At 39.0% G+C, this 24,809-nt stretch overlaps 1 protein-coding gene and 1 long non-coding RNA gene across 3 annotated transcripts in view; one reads left to right on the top strand and one right to left on the bottom strand.

The window, feature by feature from the left end:
* Window positions 1-24,809, top strand: part of LOC117816771 — a 178,524-nt gene that overhangs the window by 34,896 nt on the left and 118,819 nt on the right. The gene's annotated exons all lie outside the window — the stretch shown is intronic.
* The window catches only part of glra4a (glycine receptor, alpha 4a), a 59,927-nt gene that overhangs the window by 15,085 nt on the left and 20,033 nt on the right, over window positions 1-24,809 (bottom strand). Inside the window, exons 2-5 of the mRNA XM_034689090.1 lie at window positions 7,985-8,115; window positions 6,095-6,162; window positions 3,621-3,844; window positions 1,970-2,052 (exon numbers count right to left, since the gene is read on the bottom strand). Coding sequence (XP_034544981.1) covers window positions 1,970-2,052; window positions 3,621-3,844; window positions 6,095-6,162; window positions 7,985-8,115 — 506 coding nt within the window. The remainder of the gene's footprint in view (window positions 1-1,969; window positions 2,053-3,620; window positions 3,845-6,094; window positions 6,163-7,984; window positions 8,116-24,809) is intronic.

The raw sequence follows: 24,809 nt of genomic DNA, 5'->3' as shown, positions 1-24,809 counted from the left end.
AGTATCCTCACTAGGACTTTAATAAGAACTGATGCATCTCCTTTAATGGCACTGTGATGTGATATACACACTAAAGACAAAATCACACACACTGCTGCTTTAAGCACACGTTTGTCTCCCCTCCCTTATACTGAAAGGGTAAAGCGTCTTTAAATTTTGTTTTTAATGCTGCATGGCTCCCCGGGACACTAAATCTATAGGATTTTTATCTTTTTGTCCCTGGGTCAATTTGCAGAAATAAATCATGCTTCCTCCCGTAAAAAAAACAGTAACTAGTTCCATACCAAACAATGCCTTTTGTTCTTATTAAATCAGATAAAGACAAAAGTAGAGATACCAGCATTCGTCTTGACTAAAGGTGCAGTGTCTTCAGGGTACAATACTCAGGCAGTTTCTTCCTTTTATATTTGGCTTAAATCCTTTTGTCCCTGAGACGGGAAATTAGGTCACCTGTAGGCACAGGGGGTGGGCCACATATAATAAAGGGACCCAAAATTAAAGTTTTATTATTTATATCCTGGAAATTGGTTTCATGAGGGCAGATGCTATCTCTGCTAAAGGCAGGGGAAGAAAAGGGGAGAGTTGCTATCCGCCTATGTTTGGATTACAATTTTAAAGGTTTCAAATGTATTACTTTTGTTTCTGCAAAGCTCTTATAATGCTACATGAAGGTTACAAAGAAAATGGGGGCACATATCCCATTTAAAAAGTAATTTATCATTTCAAGAAATTGATCCTGACTCCAGACTCTGGTGGACAAAATAAAGGCCCTCATTAACATCCTCCAAGTGGCTACTTTGCCAGCCAGTTGTAGCTATCGAGCTTGGAAATTAAGCTAGGTAGAGCCATTTTGTTGATTAGCAGAGAACACTTTTGGATGGAGTTGATGTTAACAGCAAGGGCCACCAGTGTCGGCATACATTCAGACCAGGGCTTGACATTGGGCAGACTAGAGGGTCACTTTAAGTCGAAACACCAGTTGCTTTGAAATGGTTGTGATTTTGTCTGAGTTCCGTTGAAACTGTGTGTTGTGTGCTCTCCATGTTTTGTTACACCTTTAATATGCCACCATACAGCTCTTCCAGCTCACATCTCCACCATGCTCTACAGTGTTGTCGCTCACCAGTACACAAAAGCAAGGCAACAGGCTGCAGGCATAGACTAATGAGCTAACAACTGTGTGCAGGTAGTGCTCATGAGAGTTGTAGTGTCATAGTGTCACATTGCAATTAGTTTATTATTTCAGATGCCTTTCAGAAGATTACAATTAAAATTTCAACCTGCCAAAGTGGCTAGTGGGAGTGACAGAGTTACACACCCCTAGCAGTTGATAATGTCAAGCCCTGACTCTGACCTGATAGTAGGTTAGCATCCATGAATTGCTGTGCAACTAGGAAATACTGCACTGTGGATATTAATAAGTCATTTACCTTGCTTCTCCACAAAATGATGGTTGATGACGGTTGATATCCCTGTCATAAAAAGTCATACTGGCTAACAAAAGATGAGCTACTTTGTCTGGCAAGCTAACCCTCTTAGCTTACAGACTCTTGCAGGTTTCTCACTAGGTTTCTAGGAGTGCTGTGTATTTTCTGCCATTGCCGTTTATGACATAATGTTGGCACCAAATGTGTTGACATTTTTTACTGGAACCAGATAAATGAAGTGAGGATGTTGTGGCCATTTCCGCACTGCACTCTGCTTGAGAACATGTAGGCAGAGCTAAAGATTGACAGGTCTGCTGGTTGCTATAACTGGACGGTTGGTATGCTGTGAAAATGTTAGGAATATAAACGATGAAAAAACAACACAAAAATTAAATGACTATAGTTTTGATACAGTTCTTCTCACTTGGAGTATATAAAGGCTAAACACATTACGAGTTTGGCAAAAGGTCAAAAACAGGAAGAGAAGCAGAGATATAGAGAGCAAAGAGAGACAAAAGGAGGAACAAGAGAAGAAGACTCACAGCTTTCAAGCTGCATGGTACAGGTCTGAATGTCCATGGGGAAATTCTTCAAGTCCATAGGGCAAGACAGGGTGAGAGTCAGCCTGAGATAGAAAATAAGATTGGAAGATAGAAAAGAGGCTGTCAAAAGGCATGAAAGGGCTCAGGGAGAAGATATCAAAACACAAGGTGAAGTAAAGGTGAAGAGATTTAGAGATTAAGAGAATACTTAAGTATATTAATGCCAAGCTGCTTAATTTAGCAGATTATTACACAGAAGTCAGTATGACTCCCCACACAACAAAACTACAAACTGAAAAAGGGGATATTCCTTTGAAAACAGTAAATTGGAAAACATATTGATTTAGCTACTCTGCCATTTCATGACTTGTCGCACCACAGTAATTGCAAATTAATTGGGTTAGGGCTCCCTTCTTTTATTTGTTGTGCTGTTGATGCATTAAGCCTTCAAGAACCCTCAAAGAGGGGAAAGCGAGGGGAGCTATTTGGGACTCTGTCTGGAGGAAAGCTGTGTAATTTACCGCTGTAATGCATCGCCCCGAGGCAAAACGAGAGACGCTATAGCAGCATACACACAGGCACCCGTTTGCTACTGTGTTATGATGACACAATATCTTTTTCACCCGCCATAGAACAGCCTGCAAACACCCAAGTGATTGACTCTGCAAACATTAACACATTACGTCATGTCTGAAGAGCACTCTGAGTTGTTTGATCTATAATTATAAAACACAGTTAGTAAGCAAGTCTAGAGGATGCAGCAGATCAGTGGGGTGAGGTGGTGATTAGCTGTATTTGCAGACTTATGAGTCAGAGTACAACAGAGGATTTATGTTGTGTGTCTCCCTCATTTCACACAGCTGCTGATGCTGCATTTAGTCGGGGAAACACAGAAAAATAACCAAATCCTATTGAAATGTCAAAATAGAAACTTGAACAGAGAAATGACTCAAGAGAGGGCTTCCTAATTGCAGGGCGTTGTTTTCTTACACACATTTGCAAGCTTCAAATCAAGACTGTGTTGATCTAACATTCCTCCCTGGAATGAGCAATAACTTGGTTACTACATTTTTGATATATTTAGTCCATTGTGAGGTAAAATGTCCAAAATGAATTAATTTATAAGTGCAAAATGTCAATTATTGACATAATAAAAGGGTTTAAAAATATGAATGTTTATGTATAAAACAAACTGCTTATTTTCCAACCAGTAGACACCAAACATTTAGATTTCAATGATGCACATTTGCTGTGTGACATTTTTGTGTATTTTTCCCACCTGCAACCATTTAATATTTCAGTGACCTCCCTGTGTCACTAAGTGGGCTGAAAGGTTCAGTCTGGGGTTTATGTGATTGCCAATTCAGCAATCTGCTGCAGTTGTGGTCAAGAGGTCATATATGGAAGGAATTCAGTCGCAGTCTGATTTTTTTTGGCAGACCTAGTTGTGCTTAACTTTCCTCACTTTCTATGGCTGTACCATCCCTGTGATGAAGTGAATTGTACAGACAACACTGTTAATTGTGCATAAATTAACTGATCATTACCAGTAGCCTCTGAGGGTATAAAAACAATAAATTCATCACATCAAGTAGTCATGTAAAGGACTTTACACAGCACACTGTAGCTACTGAATATTATCTTCAGTTACCTGATGCTGTACAGAACGCTGCCATCTTGGAAAATCCGTAGCAGCTTGTTATCAGTGGTGACCTCGTGGAAATTGGCTCCTTTCTCGTTTGCAAAGAATAAATCAGGTTTCCAGATAGAGTCCAACATGGATGGATCCAGATCTAAGGAGTCATCGGGGTATTCACTGTAGGCCAGACGGGGGTCATTCCATTTCTGCCGTAGAAATACATTGAGCCGGTAGTCCTGGAGAAGATTAAATGGAAAATAAAGCATCAGTGAAGGTTACTCAAATGGAAACCTTAGAAGTAGATGAGTCTGTAGTAGTGATTAGGTGAGGGGTCTGTGCATGTTGTTTTGGTCACCAATGTGGACCATTTGAACTAATTATGAACTGAAGCTGACCAAAACAGTTGGATCATTTAAAGTTAACTTCTACATCGCTGACATTTCAAAAATGTAAAACTCTTTCATTCATGCATTGATACAAATTGTTCACAAAACAATACACAATAATGTTTGCGTGCTTTATTTTCATCCAGTTTTTGACAAAATCATATAATCACACAGCTTATTTAAGCTGGGCATTATGATAGGGAGTATTGTGTTCCCAGTGAACAATTAGTCTCAGTTGATTTGAAATGGCCAAGATGTTGATTATAATCAGAACCAAAAAGGCACTGTGTTGAATAAAGACTGCTGATCTTTGTGTAAGTCTCCCTCAGTCAACTACATGTTTGGATATATTTCTAAATAAGAATTCAGTTTGGTATTTGGTTTTCTAATGCATTGTTCTACAGTCAAGTTTAAGTTAATCTGGTAGTATAACAGGCTCTTCCTTGACCAAAGCAACACTCATCCACCAATTTTGTATAATTGTAGCTTATAGTTAAGATAGTATTTGTCTGTAATCCTGCTGACAAATAGGTTTCAAGCATTGTCAAAATAACCACCCCAGTGGTGGTAAAAGCAGCATGTTGTCCGTAAACAAGTTATGTGTTAGAAATAAAGACGGTTTCAAATATGGGCGTACAATCAGTGGCATCACCAAGGTGTTTAGAAGCGCAACAATGGTTCAGTGGCCAAATTGGAGATATTGACTCAAATTAACTGAGTGGTGGAGTTGACACAGGCCTTCAGCCTCTTGGCTAACAGCTGCAACACACCCACCTGTCAGTAAAATCAGCCAAGCCCCTAATTATGCCTTATTATACAAAACTTTTAACCTTATTATCTCCAAAACAGATTAAAAAAATCACCCCCCATACAGTGTGTGCACATGGAGAAATAGGCTTTTCAGACAGGCACCTAAAATGAGCCTTTTATCATGGGTGATTATAACATTAATAGTTATTATAATCCATTATATCTATAGGCCCCTTTCAAAACACGCAAGGTCACCTTACAAGGCAGAATTTAAAAAGAACAGATTGATGAATTTAATAAGACAAGATATAGTGGAAAAAAATAATGGGACAAGAAACGGTGCATAAAGAAAGATCAAATTAACAAGATAAGATACAATGCAGTGCAAAGGATTCTGTGATCAAAGTGAATATGCCAGTTTAAAAAAAACACAAAAAAGTAATTGAGACAGGATTTGACCGTGGACAGAGAGTCATTGTTACGGATGTCTGGTGGTGTTAATAGGGCTCCTTTACTAAAGTCAGTCACTTGAGGCTGGCTGCAGTTTTATGCACTTAAATGTCTTAACACCACCACCATCAGATTTGACTATAGTTTGTGTTTGATAGACCAAGATGGTGTACTGTTTGTTCATATGTTGCAGCCATATGCTGCTGGCAAGCAGTGGGTTGGCAACACAAGCCAGGCCAAGGACAAGTACTGACAATCATTACTGCCTGCAGCCATCATATACAGTAGAGTGATTAAATTAGAATTCTAATCGGTGCAATTAATTCAGAATCATCTTTTGGCCATGTGGATTTCTCCATTTGTGCATCGTTCCTTTCTTTTTCACAGTAAAAAAGCAGACCTCTTCTTGCAAACAATTATATCATAAGTGCTTTCGTTGGAGGTCTGATCCTCTAGGCCTCTCTGGAGCACCCTTAAAAAGTACTCTGCTGTATTGTGCTGACCCTGCAGGTATAAAACTGTAAATGCAAACTTGAGGACAGCCATTTTTCCCCCCCTGAACCCCTTGTCCTCTCTCTCCCATACCTCTTTTCATTCACTTTCTCAATTTTTCATTTTAATTGCAGAGTGGACAGTTCATTATCAGCATGTCAGTGACCCATTGGTCTCTGAAGGTTGCACTGTTATGCTCCAGGAAACACAGAAATGAGGGAACCGCTTAGCAAAGAAGGTAGTAGGGAAGGAAAAGGATGGAGTGTATCGGGATTTCTAGCTTTGTAAATACTGCAGAAAAACATGTAACTTCAAACAAACCATAATCCATTCTTATGCAAGGAAAAAGGGAGTATTGTCAAGCCTCTTGTATATGTAAAACATTTGAAATCTCCTAGCAGTTCTTACCATTGTGGTTTCTGTGATGGACCCAAATGAGTTGATGAAAATATTGCAGGTGACATTCACAGGTGGGCCTGAGGGGAGAAAAAGTAGGAATAATTTGACACACCATCCCTTTGTTATGGGATTCATGAGGGTCACACCTGTGAAAAAGCATGTTATATGTCTACTTATTATGCTAATTACAAAACTAATGACACATTATATGTTAAGACTGATTTTCATGGTGCTTGCAGACACTTAGCATACTGTATGTCAAAATGGTCATAAAAAGCTGCACACTATAACATAGCATGCAAAACTAATTGCTCATTAAATGCATATCTGAAGAGCAGAGATTTGGTGGTGAAGCAGCAAACAAATGTACAGTGATTCTGCTGTGGTCTTTTAACAGTCACAGCCCATTATAAATCCACATACAGTCATTGTGTCCAATGTTGCTTTAGTCATGCCAGCTCCAGTTCTGCTGTGGATGAACTCGCTCTTTTAATGAACTAGAAGAAAGTATGTGTTATTTTCCAGCTATCACTTGAAGTTTAATTACAGCCAAAACAAAATCTAATTTCCTGAAACCAGCTGAAAGAAAGTTTCCAAAAAAAACAGCTGGGGTTGTTAAAAGTAAGAGCAGAAAGGTCAGAGAGAAGCGTCTCAAGACATTTTGCTGTCTGAGAACCACAATGAAAAATATATGCAGCTGCTTAGACTTACTTACAGATACATTTGAACTTTGGGACATTTTATTAATTACATTCTTATCAACACTCCACAGAAAGTGTTGATAAGTGATAAATTTAATTCTATTCTCTGCAGTATTCTAGTGGTAACTCTCATAATACAACACCCTCCAACTCCAACATGTCTTATATTTTCACACAGCAATTTAAGTTTTGAAGGTTTCCATGCCAGTAATATGTTTTTTTAATCATATACTGTATACCTAGCAATAACTGTGTTATATATACTTGTATGAGTTATATGAGTTTTTAATTTCCTGAAAAACATTCAAAATTATCATTGATTGACCTTTCAGTCAGAAAATGCTCTGTTTTTTTTTTCTGGTGAGTAGATTTGACCTTTTCCTCAAATTTGAAGTCCATCAAGCCTGGCTAACAATGTTACTAGTCACTGTTAGACAGCGTATCACTGTGTTTTGGATGGCTTTTGCCAAATTAAGTACTTTTTGGACAGTTATGAAATGTTCCTTACAGCAACACATGAACACAGACTCTCAGGCAGGCAGGTAGGCAAAGAATGACAGATGACTAGAAAGATCAGTGCGAGCTCATGTTTTTGGATCAAAGCTGAGGAGCAAAATTGCTTATTGACTAAAACATTTCCCAGTGAATCAAGATTCTAGAAGTTACGGTAGCCTTCTTTGACCTTATTGCTTCTGCCTGGCAGTATGGATCATCCCTGTGTTTCTGTTGGGGTGGCAATTTGGTGGTATGGTAAATTATTTGTAGCTGTTGATGTCGTTCAATATCACTGACAAGTCCCTCTATTATGTTCTGTTTTTAAAAATATCTGAAGTCAAATAGCTCTCTGCTAGCTTTTAAATAGTGAAATGATGCCCGATTGCTGTAATATACACACATTATATATATAATGTGTGTGTATACTTAAAAAGTATACTTTTTAAGTCATACCTCATCTACCATGATGCACATATAGATATAGATTCAGTATGACTCTCTGCAATCATGCAATCAAATCCATGGATTTGCTTAGAAGTTGTAGAAAAAGGACCACAGTATAATCTGAAACAATACAATACAATAGTCAGCTGTTTAGCTTTCATGGCAGAGAACCACTGGTCTCTGTTTTTTCTTCATTGTGCTTGTGCAGCTGGATTTTCTCAAGGGCTTTTGTGATGGCCTGCTTTCACACATACTATACCTTTGAAGTTGGGTCTGATGCGGGCATCATATCCCGACGTTTTTCCCATGAGCTTGTCCAGGAAGTCAGAAGGCGACAGCTGTGGTCCTGCCCTGCCGGGGGGCTTTATCTCCTCCTTACAGGAGCTCAGTCTGATATTACCCAGGGAGAGGGGAGGGAGGGGAGAGAGAGGGAACAAATACAAAGGGAAAGAAAAAGAGAGAAGGTATTGGAAAACAGCGGAGGAGGAGTGTGTTTATGTATGAGATGTAGCAGCGGTGGTGGTGCGAAAAAAATAATGAGAATCCAACAGAATGAGAAGCCAACAGCTATCACCAAGTCAGTCATCAGCAAAAAATCCCCAGCGGTGGATGGGGAAATGAGGGTGAAAAACGATGCAACAGCATGCCTCAGCTGGCAACTAAAAGCTTATCCATTTCCCATCATGTCTGAGACTTATTGTGCTTGTTAGGCCATAACTATACAGAAGCAAAGCAGATGCTGAGGTAAACTTGTCCCTCTCCTGTGCATCCCACCGGTCGTGGCTTAGCGGGGGTAAAGCTTGACAGATTGATGGCTCAATTGTAATGCTATGAATGTCACACCAGGGAGAGGAAGGATTTGATACAAGCTCCAGCGAGGCTCAGACAGCCTCTGACAGGAATAACCAACAGGGGAGAGAGAAAGAAAAGAAACAAAGGGAAAAGGAAACATAAGAAAGCAAGAAAACCACGCTCAAAGCTAGAAAACCCTGGTTCATAACAGATTAGATTTCTCACCGACCCCTGCTGTAGCACAGCTGATTGCACCCCATGCTTCTGATACAATTGTTAACAGTTCATGATCTGTCATGATCTGAAACTCCGCAGTACAGATGGTGTGTTCAATCCCCTCCAAGGCACAGCTTTGCTTGATGCGCTGTGTTCTCAAGAGTGTGTGTAGCCAGTCACTGATGCACCAACTTTACGGCTTCTTAGCTGTATTTAGAGTTGAATAAACTGCACTGTCAGGGGCTGCAGGATCGAGGAATTTGTGGAGGATATTTTTGGAACTTGAAGAGTAAAGCTGAGCTGATCCTGAGAGATCTTCAACTGTTATGAAGTTGGAACTGTATGAGAATCAAGCTTTAATAATCCTCTTTACTCATGATAGTTTACTTTCAAAAGATATTCAAAGCCTCCGTCATTGACATTAACACGGGTTGCTCTCTGACACACCCACGTTTTGAGTGTCCTTGCTCACTTATAATTTGTCAATATTTCAGTCTTTAGACAGAAACCAGCAAGCCACTAACTCCCCAGTGATCTGAATTGACAGAACGTGCCCTTCGGTGTCTAGATTTCAATGAATTCAGCCAGGAGATTGAATCGATTAAGGAATAGCAAAATGTCTTGGTCGCCATATTCATGTTGTAAGACAATCCATAAAATGCAAAACTCTGCCCAAAGCAAGCAACTCTGATGTACACCCTGCATTGCTGGATGTTGAATCAGAGACACTTACAATTTCTCAGATGGCCATGCCTCTCAATTATGAAAACATAAATGATCCATATGCCTGTTTTTTCATCTGCTAATGTTAAAATGTACTCTGGTTGAGGAACAAAATCTGCAATATTTAGGGGAAAAATTGTGATCATGGTTTAAAGAAAACCTTGTTAAATGTTGGCATTAAGCAAGATTTCTACAACCAAACACCTGATTCCTTCATAGGAGTTTTGTTGCAGGACTAAAACAATACCAGAAAAGAGGGCGTTGCTGCTGCAACGACAACAACAAGGAACATACCATTTTTACTGATGCAGCATTCAGCACTGATTCAGATTTGCTTCAGTTTAGCCACACACTTTGTTTGTAATGTACTCTACAGCTTTCTTAATGCTTTATTGTCTGTCCACACAGTTTTTTTTAAGTAATTAGATAGTATTTGGTAATGGACTGGACTTGTACTTATATAGCCCTTTTCTAGTCTGTCTGACTACTCAAAGCACTTTTACACACTCCTTGTCGTATTCACCCATTCATACCCATTCATCCCCATTCACTCACTGATGGTAGAGGCTGCTAATGTAAGGGACCATCAGTATTAGCTAATCTCATTCGTACACATTTACACACCGCTGAACAACAGCAGGAGCAATTTGGGGTTCAGTGTCTTGCTCAAGGACACTTCAGCATGTCACCGCAGGAGCTTGGATCGAACCGCCAACCTTCCGATTTTTTAGACGACCTACTCTACCCACTGAGCCACAGCCGCCCCATTTGTGTGTATAGACATCAGAAGCCTCTCTGCAGTGGTAACTATATCAATGACATAGGCATGGGTAGCTTGTTACACTGACAGCCACTGCTCTGATCTGATGCACTTCTATTGCTGGTGCTGTTTGTTACCTGTTACTCAGGTACAAAACAAAAATACATTTATATATGTAATTCAAGCTGCCATAACATCCAGTCTGACACAGATGTAACTTGCTAAAAAAGTGGCTTGGATAATTGGTTACAATCTCGATTCACTGAAAAACCTTATTCAAGTTTCCCAGTAGTCTAGAATTGTTGTAGCTCAGCTGCTAAAATATACTGAATTATTCAGGGATGATTGGTGATTTGGTATAGTTGGTTTACTTACAAGATTTTGTCAGAGCACCCCTACCCCTTGGGTATCCTTTAGTCCACATAAACACTATATTTGCATAACTATCTTGTAGTTTTAATCCTTGGAGCAACACCTTTCTTAACGATAGATTAATAAAAAATGAATAAAATCCAAGGGCCCAACACCTTTGTTGATTTTTCCAGTCGTCCTGTGCACCTATCTCAGTCATTCTTACATTATAAAGCTCAATGCACACTGGTTCCCTAACTCCACTCCAGTGCCTCTGGCTACAGTCCACTCTGTAGTGTTGCTGATTTTACAGTACGTTGGTGCCACTTTCATCCATCGCTCTCTCTTACACACACTCACACAGGTACACAGGAAGATGGATTTTCAGCCTCTTGCACTAAGCCATTGATAACAAATAGTCTGTCTGGGGTTTTCGCTTGTTTTGCGGATCTACACGGAAGAACAAAATATCCTGTTTGGTCTCAAGTGCGATTTTCTCTGACAGGTGTTCTCAGGCATTCACAGACAAATAATTTGGATGATAAACTTTGTAGTTTTCAAGAAGTACTAATGGATGTCTAACACAACAGTATATTCTAGCAGAGATTTGAGAGTCTTTTCGATACAGCTGGCTGAAGTGCAATGACAGAGTTCCTTTATTTCACATTTCTGGGGAGGAAACCTTAAAGCAGTTCATATGTGTTAAAGAACTCAGTCTTACAGAGGCATTGGACATAAGACATGGTTCATTTCTTAGCTGTGTGGGTCATATCTTCTTGTTGATGGTAATAAACAGTGATGAAACAACACTGAGGATCCTCAGCTGTAAAAGGGCTGTTATTTTTTTACCCTTCTTCATACTGATCACACACAATGGTCTACAAATGGCTTGCATTTACAGTAGATATTATCTTGAAATGTATTAAAGAACTGTCCTAGGCATGGCACTGGCATTGTGTTGACATTGCTTAAACTACAGGTGACAAAACATTTCACATCTTCAGTATTTTCTGTTTTGTAGTTTTACTGCATTCTTAGATTTAAACTGGCTTTTAAGGATGACTCAAAAGCAGAGTTACAGTACTCAGGTCGAGGACTCTGAGTCAAGTCCAACATGAGTCTGGACTTTCAGGACTTATGAGTCGAAAAAGACTTGAGCACTGATGCCTGGGAATGGGTCTAGAGCATTGACTGCATTTGGACTTGAAATATAGCAAGGAGGACTGTCTTATCTATTGATAAAGGCTGTTATTTGTTTCTTTTTCTTTAAGTTTTAAACATAAGTGAGATGCAATAGTTTGCCTTCTTGGATTGTTGATTATGTTACTGTTAGCAGGCTAACACTATTGCTAGCAACTAAGGTGACCCAACCCCTTGGTCCAAGATGTTTGGTCAGTAGGGATGTAATGGCATCGTCAATTTCACGATATTGAAAGAACAGGAGTGTCTCGATACAGTTGTGAACCTGTAATTATACGAAACAATAGGTCTACAGTGACCATTGTCCAATGCGGGAACAGCGAAAAATGACAGACACCAACGTTAGAGGTGAGAGAGAACAGAGAGACAATTTTGATATTGTAAATGCTGCGGCTTTTAAATCTGATGCGTGGAAGCATTTTGGTTTTCTGTGTCAATAAATGGGAAAGGATAAAGGGTGACAGACTAATAAAAAACAATGTGACACTGTCAGACTGCGGCGGCCTACAAGTCTGGGAATATGAGTCATATGAGCAGCCACTTGGGGAATTGTCACCCTGAAAATTATTCAATTTTCTAGGAAAAAAAATCCAGCCAGGCCAAAAGACTTTAAAGGAAGCGTTTACATCCTCACTTCCCCATAACAATGCGAGAGCTCAAGAGATCGTCACAAGATGTTTAATTAAATATATAGCCAAAGACCTACTGATGTTTTCTGTGGTCAACAACGAAACATTCAGAAGGTCAGTAAACTCACCAGGGACCTCACAGGCTGAAAACAGTCATATAAATTACATTTTTACCAAATTTTCATCTGTCTTTATATTTTTTAATATTGCAATAAATATCGTACCATGGACTTGTTATCAAGGTGTCATGTATTGTGACATTCTGATATTGTTACACCCTTAATGGTCAGTTAAAATTCTGATTAATAGCAGGTGGGTTGAAGGTATTTTTGAGTTTATTGGACTCTTGCAGCTAACCCACCAAAACAGAATCAATGAGTGTATCTGCTCTTTAAGAAAGGCATGGTGCACATTTTTCCATGATGCACAGTGCTATAACCTCTGTGTTAGCCTATATCTGCAGACATGCTGTCAGAATCTAATGTTAATAAATGAATCGTGCTTTCTACACATCCAAAAGGTCCCACACAGCCAGACAAGGTATAAACAGTGAGCAGTTGGGATATAAACAGCCGTCCTCCTCACAGTAAATTAAATAATAATGAGGACTCTGACTCTTCTTTGGTGACTTGGATTTGAATTGGACTGAGGACTAGAAAATTAACTTGAACTCAAGATGTGGTGACTAGACTACAGCACTTACAGATATGACCACTGTGCAGTACTTGCCAAGTCTTGGCTTTTGCATATTAAAACTTGCAGAAATTCAGCATTAATTTAATGCAAACTTAAAGAGCAGAACAGATAATTCATGTAAACTCTGTGGTGAGGTTTGCAGCTGAACTTTCCCTCCTGAGCTGTCCATTATGCCTTCCCTCAGGGCTTCCATCACCTCTTGAAAACCCCTCATGCATTTCTAATTGGACTCCTTATGTGCATTGTGTCATCAGTGCTTTAATATTCTGGGTATTAAAGAAAGGGTAAAGGAGGAAACAGCCTCAGTCTGTTTACAAGCATGTCAAATGATTGGCTCAGTCGGTTTTTGGCTCAAATTAATCTGTTGGAAGTTGAAACTCTCGACAGAGATTCTAAAGGCAGTAAGGCAGGAATGAACAAAAACTGGACGGCATCCAAAAATAAATGTCTTTATTGGCGAGCAGTATACTGTGAATACGAAAACATTTCTATAAGGCAGGAAGTCTTGTGAGGCTAAAGTACTGTAGAACTCAACTTGATATTGGACAAGATTCTCACGACTGTAAAACTACTAGTGCAGCTTCTAGTGGCTCATCAGTTATATTCTGCGCTTCTTTTGTCTGAGTGATTCAATTATTAATATGGTCTTCTTTGCTGACATTTAATGAGCCTGACCTTTAGACTCCCTTTCATCTGAGCATTCATGCCAGACTGCTGTCGAGAATACGCAACGGCTCTTTATCCTCCCATTACACAGCCAGTTTCTGCTGTCACTCTCTTGTTAGTGAGTGACTTTATTTGGCTTAGAAAGCAAAGCTGAATCAAAGCTGAATCAAAGCAGTGTACAAACACTCTTAAGCACCGGAAAAATAAAGATACTTCTACAAATGAAGAATTTCAACAGCTGCTCAGAAATGATTTAGAGCCTGTCTTTGAAATATCTATCTGCAAGACAACTCTTCTGTAGTAGTGTGTGTTTATGTCATCTCTCTCTCAGAGGGAGGATAAATAGACAAGGGTACAAAACATGCTTTTAATCTTTCCAGAAATAGACTGGCTGCATGATCACATAGACTGACATATAGTTAGATTTATACTGGTGCACCTTTCAACTTTGAGAGAGAAACACTGTTTTGACAAACCTGTCAGAACTGTGTCAGCAGATTAACCACAGGAAGCAAGAGTGTGTGCAACTCATCCGAATAGCTACTCTGAATTTGATTACTGTTCAACCCCACCTGTCGTTAAGCAGAAGTTTCACTCAGCCTTTGATTCTAATCAGTGTATGTGAACACATGACTGATTGTTAAGAAAAAGCATGTGATAATTATCTACCAACATGAATGCATGGGCCTTGTTGGTTACAGTTGCCTTATTTTCCAATCTTCAGGAAATGCTCTGACTGTTTTAATCACTGTCCTCCATAACAATGGAAACCAACATTTTTCACAATATATGATTTGAAATGATTAGTCCTGACCAAGAAATCTGATTGGACAACAGGCATTTCATTAGTGCTGATAAAGAGAACAATATCACGTAGACTTATAAACATGTGTATTTCTCCGCTCAAAATGTTATTCATTCTGTCACACAAAGATAAATGATCATTTTCCGAAGTAGCTGCTCTGTGGTTAAGTGTATTCATACGCAAAGAAGCAAGAATCAAGCAAATGTTTGTGTCACTTGGCAACAGTCCAGCTTCAGCCAAGTTGCAGAACTCATTTTGACACAGCCAAATGGATGACAAATCTATTGTTGCTCAATGCTGTTTACTCCCGTACATTGCTCAGAGTACTGTTGTACAAAGGATGTTGTTGTATGTGATTATCTTCATTATAGGCTTGGGGACTAATTTGTGACAGAATCACAGCCATGCTGACAGTCATTACAAAAGCACTTCCTCTCTTCTTTTAATCCAAAATCATTAATTAAAGATTTGGTATAACAGAGGATAAAGGCGCAGTGTGTTTGCCCCTTCATATCACCAGAATACAACTCAATGATTCAAGGCACTCGGCAAGGTTTGTACAAAAATAGAATATCTACATATTCTAAATGTCACTGTGTATCTAGAATAACCAACAATGCTCAGCAATCATTAGGTCTTTGTTAACAAGAGGTTACCCCCCCTACATTGTTACACAAATTACTCAACTAGGAAACACCAAATGAAACAACATCAACAGAAAGGAGAAGGAAGAGGAGTAAAAGACAGTTTAGTTTGAAAACTACTTTAAAAAAATGAAATGGATACGTAGCTACCAAGTTATAGGGATGTAATAGTTCTACCTTAAGGTGACTTCTAATCAGAGAATTGCTGATGATTAGCTGTTTCTGACTGAGAGTCAATGTTGACTTTGGTAAAGCTCCTGTGAAGATTGTTTTCGCTGATTACGAAACCGACTCTTATTAATATTGATGCCTCTTTATGATATACAAGAGCAAACAAGATCAGGGACAGGGTTGAGAATTTCTGTATTGTCATTTGTAATGCCTGGAACTGAAGCTTGGGCTGGGGGCTTGATGTCAGTTGAGCAGCTGAAAAAATATCCCGTTTATTTTCCTTGTCCACATGAAAAATTCAGGATTGTAAGAAATATTTGACCATCAAAAGACAGCAGGTGAGATTCTTTCGTATGTAACAAGACATTACTCCATTGGCACAAGATATCCAGCCATGATTTATGCATAGAATAATTCAGTTTAAATATATTTCCTACTTCCAATTTAATGTGCAAACTGTATTCAAGCACTTAGTATTTACAAGGTCCGATGAATTTTAGCAACCGTTGCAAGATATCAATGGAAATGTTGCCCTTTTCCAGTGTACTGCATCATTTAGTTCCAAAAGCGGACATATACCCACACGGTAAAAGCAAAGAAACTGGAGCTGTCATTCTGTATCGAGTCCATAAAGCTCAAATGTATGAGGACATAAATGGACTGAGGAGAGGGGCGTAGGGAGGCAAGGTCAGCAAGAGACCAATGTCTCCTTATAGCTACAAAATTCCCTGCTTCCTCCTTTTTTTTCTCCTACAACATAAAGCCTCTGCATGTCCTACAGACACGACACAGATGTTGAGAAATATGCCTTGAAATATACAGTATATTTACACACAGAAACAAACACCAAAAGAGTGGCTCGCTGATTTTTACATAGAAACAAATAAGCATATCTCACTGTTACCTTATCACTTGTGTAGCATCCCTGTATCCCTCTAAGATTTGGAATTGGAAATGACCAATCACATGTTAGTTGCTTTATCATTAAGGAGCTGGTGATCTGAAGATCAAATTATAAAGCAGTTGGACTGTTCCCAGAGTTCAAATAATAAAGCCCTGAGGAATTTCAAGGAGATATATCATTAGGCATCCATGCATGATCGTATGAACTTGTTGGTGGTTTTTATTTTCCACCATGTCGAAACACATTGCTCTAACTTCCCACTTGTTTATTTGCCCTTGACTTCCACTTCCCTCTTGGCTACTGCTCTTAAAGAAGAGCTACTTCGAGATTAAATGCAAAACAGGCGACACGATTTTGCATCAGGCCCTCAAAACAATACATGCCTTTAATTAAAACACATCCAACCACAGCATGCTTTATGTTAATACCGTGTCATGCCCTTTTCTGTCTTAATGACCTGTGTAAATCCTGTCTTCACACTACTGTATATGATGGCCCATGGCTACATCTGTCTACCCTTTTGATCAATACACTCAGTGGGGAATGGGTTTTGGAGCACATTGCAATTTACCCTTGCACATTTATCTTCAATGACATGACCACTGCCACTCCTGCACAGTGACATCTCTCCATATAGAAACGTAGATATAAACATAAACTGACCTTTATCCCTGAGCATGGCAAGCATTATAGAATAATCTACATCTGCATGTTCAGTGAAGACAACCAAATTAATTTAAAACTTGACGCAGATCACTAGAAAACAGTTGCACTGGGTTTATGATGTCATCAGAGAAACCCACAGGGCATGCATGAATATTCTCTCTACAGGACATAAAATTTAAGATGAATAGGTTTGAAATTACTAATGAATTTTTCAAACAGGTCATTGTTGCACATGACCTCCATGTGTAGATTAAATATCTGCCATCTTGTGGGAGGAGACTGATGAAATAAGACTGTCCCCATATTAGTGTCTCCAAATCAAAAAGATGGGAGATCTCATTCTGTTCTTCTTTTGATGAATGAAGAAGCAAAGCAGATTTTTGTTTTTGTTAATAAACGAAACAAGAAGCCCCAAACCAAGAATGCAAAGACCTCGCTTATTTTTGGACTTATGCAAATGTTATAAACCATTGGAAATTTGTCTTCAAAAGGAAAGTATATGACATTCAAGAGGAGATTTTGTTTTGATGGCTCTGTAGCTATAGTGCTGTGTTATCCCTGAGCTAAAGCCTCCAACCAGTTCTGAACACATGTTAACAGATCATCAAGGGCTTGCACTCATCTTCTGCTGCAGAAAAACTCCAATTGCAATGCTGACCTTGTCTGTTAATAGCCTAAAAGATATTATCTAATTATTGTTCAGAATAAATATCTTTGTTTTTGAAATAAACACCAATTACAACCAATTCGAACCCAACATCAGGAAAATTTAAGGAACTTAAAGGGATTTTCGGAAGTTTTCATGTTGGGTTGGAAATGCTTTTTGGGTTTAAGGATGCATTTCCCATAAGCACCATCACCCAGTGTTGTAAAGATATAGCTCTTGTCAAAGTGTAGATTTGTTTTGGAAGCGTATGAAATGGAATATAGATCTTCTCTAAGAAAACACATTTTCTTTTTTTCAAAACAACTTTTGCAGGGTGATGAGGTGATTAAAAATTAACTGTAATGATTGGTTAAATGGTTGAATTCTGTTATCCTCATAGAGCAGTGCAGCATTCACATGCCAGAAAGAAACAATGTTTATGGGCCTTTTGCACTTTCACCAAGCAACACCCTGGTCACCCAAAATCAGTTAAAAAGTCCTCCTAATGCCTTTAAACAACAAGTTTTCATCCATATCAACAATAATGTCTATTGTGGAGTCTGGAAACGTTCATCATAAATATTTACTCAAATGCAAAAAGGCTGAAACAGCTAAGTGCTGCAGTTTTAACCCATTTCCCAATTATAAATATTGTCATTTTGGAGGCCTGTTACCAGCAGCAGACTCTGTGTGCTTGGAAGCTTCTATGGAAGTAGACAAGTCCTGTCTGAAACTGAAAACTCAAATTTAATCACAGCACCCATTTTCCACATAATGGAAACACATGCTGAACTAATGCGGCACCATGTCTTGTGCTTGTATTTTGAAAAGTACTTTGGCAACAGTGGAGGTCCAAAGTCAACTGTATGATCACATCAATGTTGGTTTGGGCTTTTTTGTGAGCTCTTAAGGCATGAGAGAAACTCAAAATCTCACTTTTATTTTTGTACACTTTGATGTAAAGAGAAAAAAGCTGAAAGAACAGACAACAGTTAGCAGATTACGCATACATTAAAGTGTAGCAGGGGATTTACTCCCTTTAGATATCTTCGTGTTAACAGGGTTTTCTTTCAACTCAATACAATCTTTGAACTATTTCTATTTTCCAGTGTATTATCTTTGATCTTTTGTTTTGTTGTGAAGCAAAAATAGTCCAGCCATGAGCCAATTCAGCTGGTAGAATCTGCTTTTTGTTGAAGTATACTGATCTGCCTCAATGCCAACCCCAGGGTTTAACGATTCAGATTATTCTGTGCTAACCAAGAGTAAATCGTGGCTCATTGCAATGGCTCATGCGTACTAATTTGTAATGTAATCTTTAATCTTGTGGGAGTGAAGCTCGACAACTCTGGAGTACCCCGCAGAAATTATGTTTCCAGGCTTGTAGCACAGTAATGACAAAGGCACAATGAGCTCCAGCTTGATGACAGATTTATGTTCTTGATGCCCCGTTTCTACTACACTGAATCCAACTACCACCCCAGGCTTTTTATATGCAGCCTTAACTAATCTTCACCACTTTAAAATATTCTGGTCTAGGGATTCAACACTCCTTTTTTGTGTGAAATATACAGTCATATCCTTCTCTTTGTGATTTATCTCTTGTATCTGCTGAGGTTCTGAAGACTGAGGAAAATGGTCCAATGCGCTCTCCAACTCCTAATTGCTACACCGGCTGTCAAAGTGTCACGACAGAATTTACTGTTCAGCCTACACATATTATCCTGCAGATGTTCTTTTTTTCAGCTCAATCTAAGAAAATATCCCATAATGTGAAACATGGGAAAGAGAGGCCCTGCATTTCAATTTCACATTCAAAAAAAGAGCTGCAAGTCACTTCAGTATTTTCTTTAAACTTATCATTAGTAAATGCAAAAAATTAAGTAGTTCTGGCAACTTTGTAATGTTTATTTACTTTTCTAGTTGTGTATTTTCAGGGGAAATTTACAGATGGTTTAATTCCAGTGCTATTAAGAATGCTATCAGAAACATTTTGCATCATTATAGAGAAATACATAAGTGAAAAGGAGCCAACAAGTTCAAGTCTACAGTTTATCAAAAGTGCAAGCCGCTTACTAATGACACAAAACTGCTGACAAATAAAGACGGTGACATTAATAACTCTAAATGTGTTTGAGAAAAAGAAGCACAGAGATTTAATTACACAGTTGTCCCATTACTGCATTCACCCTCTGAAAAGTAGTTTCTTCTCTTGGATTAACCAGAATGTAGCTCAATAGGATTAATGCTGACTGAACTGAACTGTAACATAACCCATGGAAAGCCTGCTATACAGTGTCCTTGGTCCATCCGCCCACATTTTTTTTAACTCAGAGGAAGGAAAGACATCAGATAGCAACACATAAGTATTACCTACAAAGCCACCTTTTCTCAAGGGAAATGTTTTACTCAGAAGACAAACAAGGCATGGCTCCTGGATCAATTTGGAGGTTGTTATTTCTGCCACCAATTGACACAAGAAAAAACATTGTCAAACAAGCCAAGGGTCAAGTATTTTTTACCAGGGACCATATGTATACTCATGGCTAAAACCTAGAGGCATTTCTGACATTTGAATTAATGAAGACTTAACTGCAGCTGTCCCTTCTCCAGCTCACTATTAGCATCAACACAAAGAAAAATATGCATCTGCCTGAAGTGTTCAGTATTTAATGCCTGTCAGCTCTCCCCGGAGCTAAATCAAATAAACACAAGATTTCCAGCAGCGGCAGTTTAAATGGCAATCTTTGTGATAAACCTGCGGAACTGACCTTTCCCCTTGAGGGAGATGAATCAATCATAGAGCTTTCTCAGACCTACCCATCCTCCATATGTCTCTCCAAGCCTTTTGTATTCCAGCCATCTTCTCAGTGTCTAAGATCTGATATCAGCTCAGATTGCCTCCTGTCAGTCACTATAAGAAACACAGATAGTTTGGTTTCTGATAGAGCAAAGGAACTATACTGACTGCAAAAGATTGCTTTGATGTGTCTGCTATGGAGCTTTTAGATGAAATGCAGCTTCATCCTCGTACAGTGGTCAGCTCCACATAACTTTAGGTTCAATTTGTCATATTTACGGGCAACGTAAGGACTTACAACGTTTTGTTCTCTTAGGTAAAACACAACATGTAGCATAATAAGATTCATGCAACTTTTGCCTATACACTAGTCAGGGTGATATGTTAGCTCGTATCTAACTGCTTTTCACCAGTAACACATGTAGTTTTCCAGCAGATAAGGATAGCAACCATCGCAATGAACAGCGCCAAATGGAAAAAAAGCCAAATAAAAATAAGAAGACTGAAATAAATCTGAAAAAGTAGTATCATCTTAAATTCCCAGTCTACAATTGTACATGCCAACTCATGTTCACGACAGTGTATTGAAACACCTGATTGCACCTAAAGGCCACATGTCAAATTCACTGATCAACAAAGCGGCACAGAGAAAACAGTAGGATTGCTGGATGCTGTCAGGCTGTCAACTCTGTTCAACAAAAGCAGGAAAACTCTTCTTTGTTCATTTTAAGACTGCAAGAACACATAGCCGAACTTCAACTTCTGTTCCAGAAGAAGGGTAAATAAGGTGACCCCATACAAGTTAATCAGGATGAAGTCTGGAGAAATTTACACCACACTGAGCGACAGAAGGGACGGGGAGGACTCTGCTGCTTGTGCTGGCTTTATAGAAGCAAATACAATTTGAAACAAAAATGAGAACCAACAGCGTTTTCCACACAAGCATCATACTATATAACATACAATCTAAGAACACATAAAACAGACAGTGACATGTTTAGACATATCCATAGCCTTACATGTCTGGAAACACTGGCAAATGATTATATTAACAGGGGTCTGTCTCCCCACTCCTCCCTCTCAGGGCAGCAGGTTGGCACTGGCAAAAAAGGGCTACTCTAAACTCTGTGCTGGGTTTGACTTGGCTTCTGTTAAAAACAGGAAAGACAGGTGACTGATGAATACTAACCTTAAAGCACAGTGCCTGCAAACCAGCTGAGCTAACTTTATTGGCTTCAGGCCTTGTAGCACCTTCAGACCAGTTGTGTCTGATGAAAGCATGTAGAAACACAGATTTTTAACATGACACTGCTTCGTGAATTGTAGACCTGACCTAAGTCCCCCATAGTCGAAGTGCAGTGCTGCTTGCTGGGTTGGCTACTGTTTTGCATGCCAATTAATGCTGTTGCTGTAAGCTGCATGTCTTTGTTGACATTTTTACGGTATGACCATCACGATCACAGGAGGATATTTGTTTCTTTTATCCTCTACAGGTACTGGAAGCAAGGTTATGGAGTGATTAGAGAAGTAAGATTACATTTCCTGATGCCACCACACCGGAATGGTAATTGCATGACATAATGAAGCACTCAGGCATATGTGCCTGTGCATCTTCTGTGTGTCTTTAATGAGATCCTCACCAACTCTGAACTTCAACACGTTGGGCTCTGCATCCCCCAATCATCTATCCAGCTTCAATTTTAAATGCCACAGGGAAATCACCCCAGCTCCTTTCTTACAGAGCTAGACAACAGTCTGTGTACAGTGAACATGTAATTAGACGCCATATCCTGGTCTACTTTGATGATTAATGTCCTCAATTTGCAGCATGCACCCATACAAATATGGATAGAGGTGTCAACCCCCATTGAGGAAATTCCATCCTCTAATGGCATATACTTATTTTCGTGTCACCAACAGGTCATTTCTCGATATCATTATTAAATTTCCTCATTTTTTTTTTTTTTTTCATTTGCGTGCGGTACTTGGCTCTTGATTTCTCTTACAAAGACCTTACTGTTCTCTGTCTTCTTCCTCTTGGTTATTGAAAGCTAAACATGGCTTCTTTTTGAGGAAGTAAGCTTTGGTGCTTTGCCCATTTTGGCCTAAAGGACTATAGCATCATCGTAGATACTGCATTACAGCAAGAGACCCGAGAAAGCCAAAGGCCAGCAGTGAGTCAGTGTGCCCTTGGTCCAAAATATGGTCCACCTGTGCCTTAAACCAACGTATAAAAAGCTACAGGGGTTTTGCTGTCAGTCTTTACAATAAAAGTGAGCTTTTAGCCCTGGAGAAGCAAAGCAGACATCCATACATAAAACATTTTCCACAACAACACACACACAAAAAAGCTTCTGAACTCTGCATGACCCATATTTTGACCAGGATGAGGACAAAAGGAAGTTGCAGGGATCGCCTCTGGCCGGTTTTGCTTGATCAAGCTGCTGGATGCAGCCGACAGCATCATGAAAAGGCAGCATGAAACTGGGTCTGAAGGATTTTATGGATCACTTCAGTACAGGAGGAAACCTTCAAAGCTTTCTGAAATGCAAACTTTTTCATTTTAATCGTGCTCTTTATGTGTAACTTCATCATGTCTGAAGAAAGAACTTTGCCTGCACTGTTGAAGGACATTGTGGGTTGTAATTATTCTAGTATATTTAATGGAAACATCTTCAAATAAAGACTTTACTGCAACAGTTTTTAAAGCAAATGTGAATTCTTCTAACTTAAGGTCACTGTCAAGAACATTCCTGTAAAAAAAACTTTAACAAGAAGCCTTTACAATGACAGATTTTGATTTCCTACTGTGTAACCCCACGCTGGCTTTGGCACTTTTCCTGTTTCTGAAATATTAAGTCTTAAATATTCAAGTTTCATCCAGTTAATAGTTTGGAGTCAAACAGTGGTCCACCTTATTTCAAATAACAGCATAAATAATGATTCTTCGGTGACTCGGACTCGCCTCAGACTTGAACACTTAGGACTTGAGACTGGACTTTAACTCAAGGTTTGGTGACTCCACTACAACAATGATTCTTCCCACTAATATTAGCCTTCTTTTGATTTGATATTAGCGGTGCTCTGACTTCACTGGATCAGTGTCAATGTAAAACATAACATAAATTTAACGTTAGGATTTTATCCACAATTTTATGGTTTACATTTAATGCTGTGTCAATGGACGTTATTTGTTGTGCTCTCACTTCAAACACTGTCAAACATTTGATGCAAAAAGCCAACTAGATAAGTTTATTTTGTAAAATAAACAGATTTCTGACAGGATGTAACACTGTGAATTGTTGACAACTCTAACTGCAGCCTCCGTGTTCACATTGTGTTGAAGTTTAACACCTGCTTGAGTTGGCCTTTCAAAGAAACAGCTGTGACTCATTTCCAAGGACAGGTTTAAATATAGGGACAGGTGTAAATATAGGCATACTTCAAGCCTGTAAGACTTGTTTCTGCTTTCATGTATTCTAAATCTGTGCTGAAAACCAATAGTAGCTATAAAAGGATACCATTAAAAGGCCATTTACATTGAGTTGAATTATTTTCTTTCTTTTGTACGCATGATTGTGTGCACATTGAGAAATCAAGAGCATGCATTTGCAGATCCTAGTACACTTGACAACAATGCCACTCATTTACTGAAGAGGAAACATTTCTCATCCAGACAACCCAAGGATTTGTCCCTCTATATCAGGAAACAATGTGGGTGTCATGTGGGGACATTCAGACAAACACAGGGAGTCTCTGTAGTCAAGCACCAAACTGAGAGAATACATTCTGGACTCTCACAGTGTCTGTTCAACATGATAAAGAGATGTGTCTGCAGTGCTGTTATGGACGATTTGGAAGCTCTGTACTGCACGAGATAATCGTGAACAAAGTATGGCCATGCATGACTAACGGTGTGAGCCACTTGCAACCAAAACACCCATAAAATCATGTCCTTTGGATATCAAGCCAGACGGTCGTGTTGTGTCCGGGTGTCAGGACACATTTTACTTGATCGGGACATCTGCAATATAAACTCAATGTCAATGTGACTCCAAAAACTGACGTCATTAAGCTTTGAATTATTAGGTGGATTACCTTGAAATGACCGTTTCAGCCTTTTAGCCAACAAAAGCTTTAAATTTAACTTTGAACTTATCACATAATTTGCAGTTAGGTTTAGTTTCTTTCATAGTTCTTGTGCATGGCAGAAAAAATGTCAAAAAGCAGCTGGGCTGTCCCCCTGAGTATTTTAAAGTTTCATACTATCAACAGAAGAGTGTAGAGTATCAAAGAGTAATAGGAGAAGATCATAGACGACAGGTATTATGAAGCCCATATTAGAATGCTGAGTTTCAAAGGGGCCAAATCAGCCATGTATGACTTTTGGACATAATATAATTTACATGGATGAG

The sequence above is a fragment of the Notolabrus celidotus genome, chromosome 8 (assembly GCF_009762535.1).
Source record: "Notolabrus celidotus isolate fNotCel1 chromosome 8, fNotCel1.pri, whole genome shotgun sequence".
Lineage (NCBI taxonomy): Eukaryota > Metazoa > Chordata > Actinopteri > Labriformes > Labridae > Notolabrus > Notolabrus celidotus.
The sequence above is the reverse complement of the archived record's forward strand: the minus strand, read 5'-3'. Positions and strand labels throughout refer to the sequence as shown.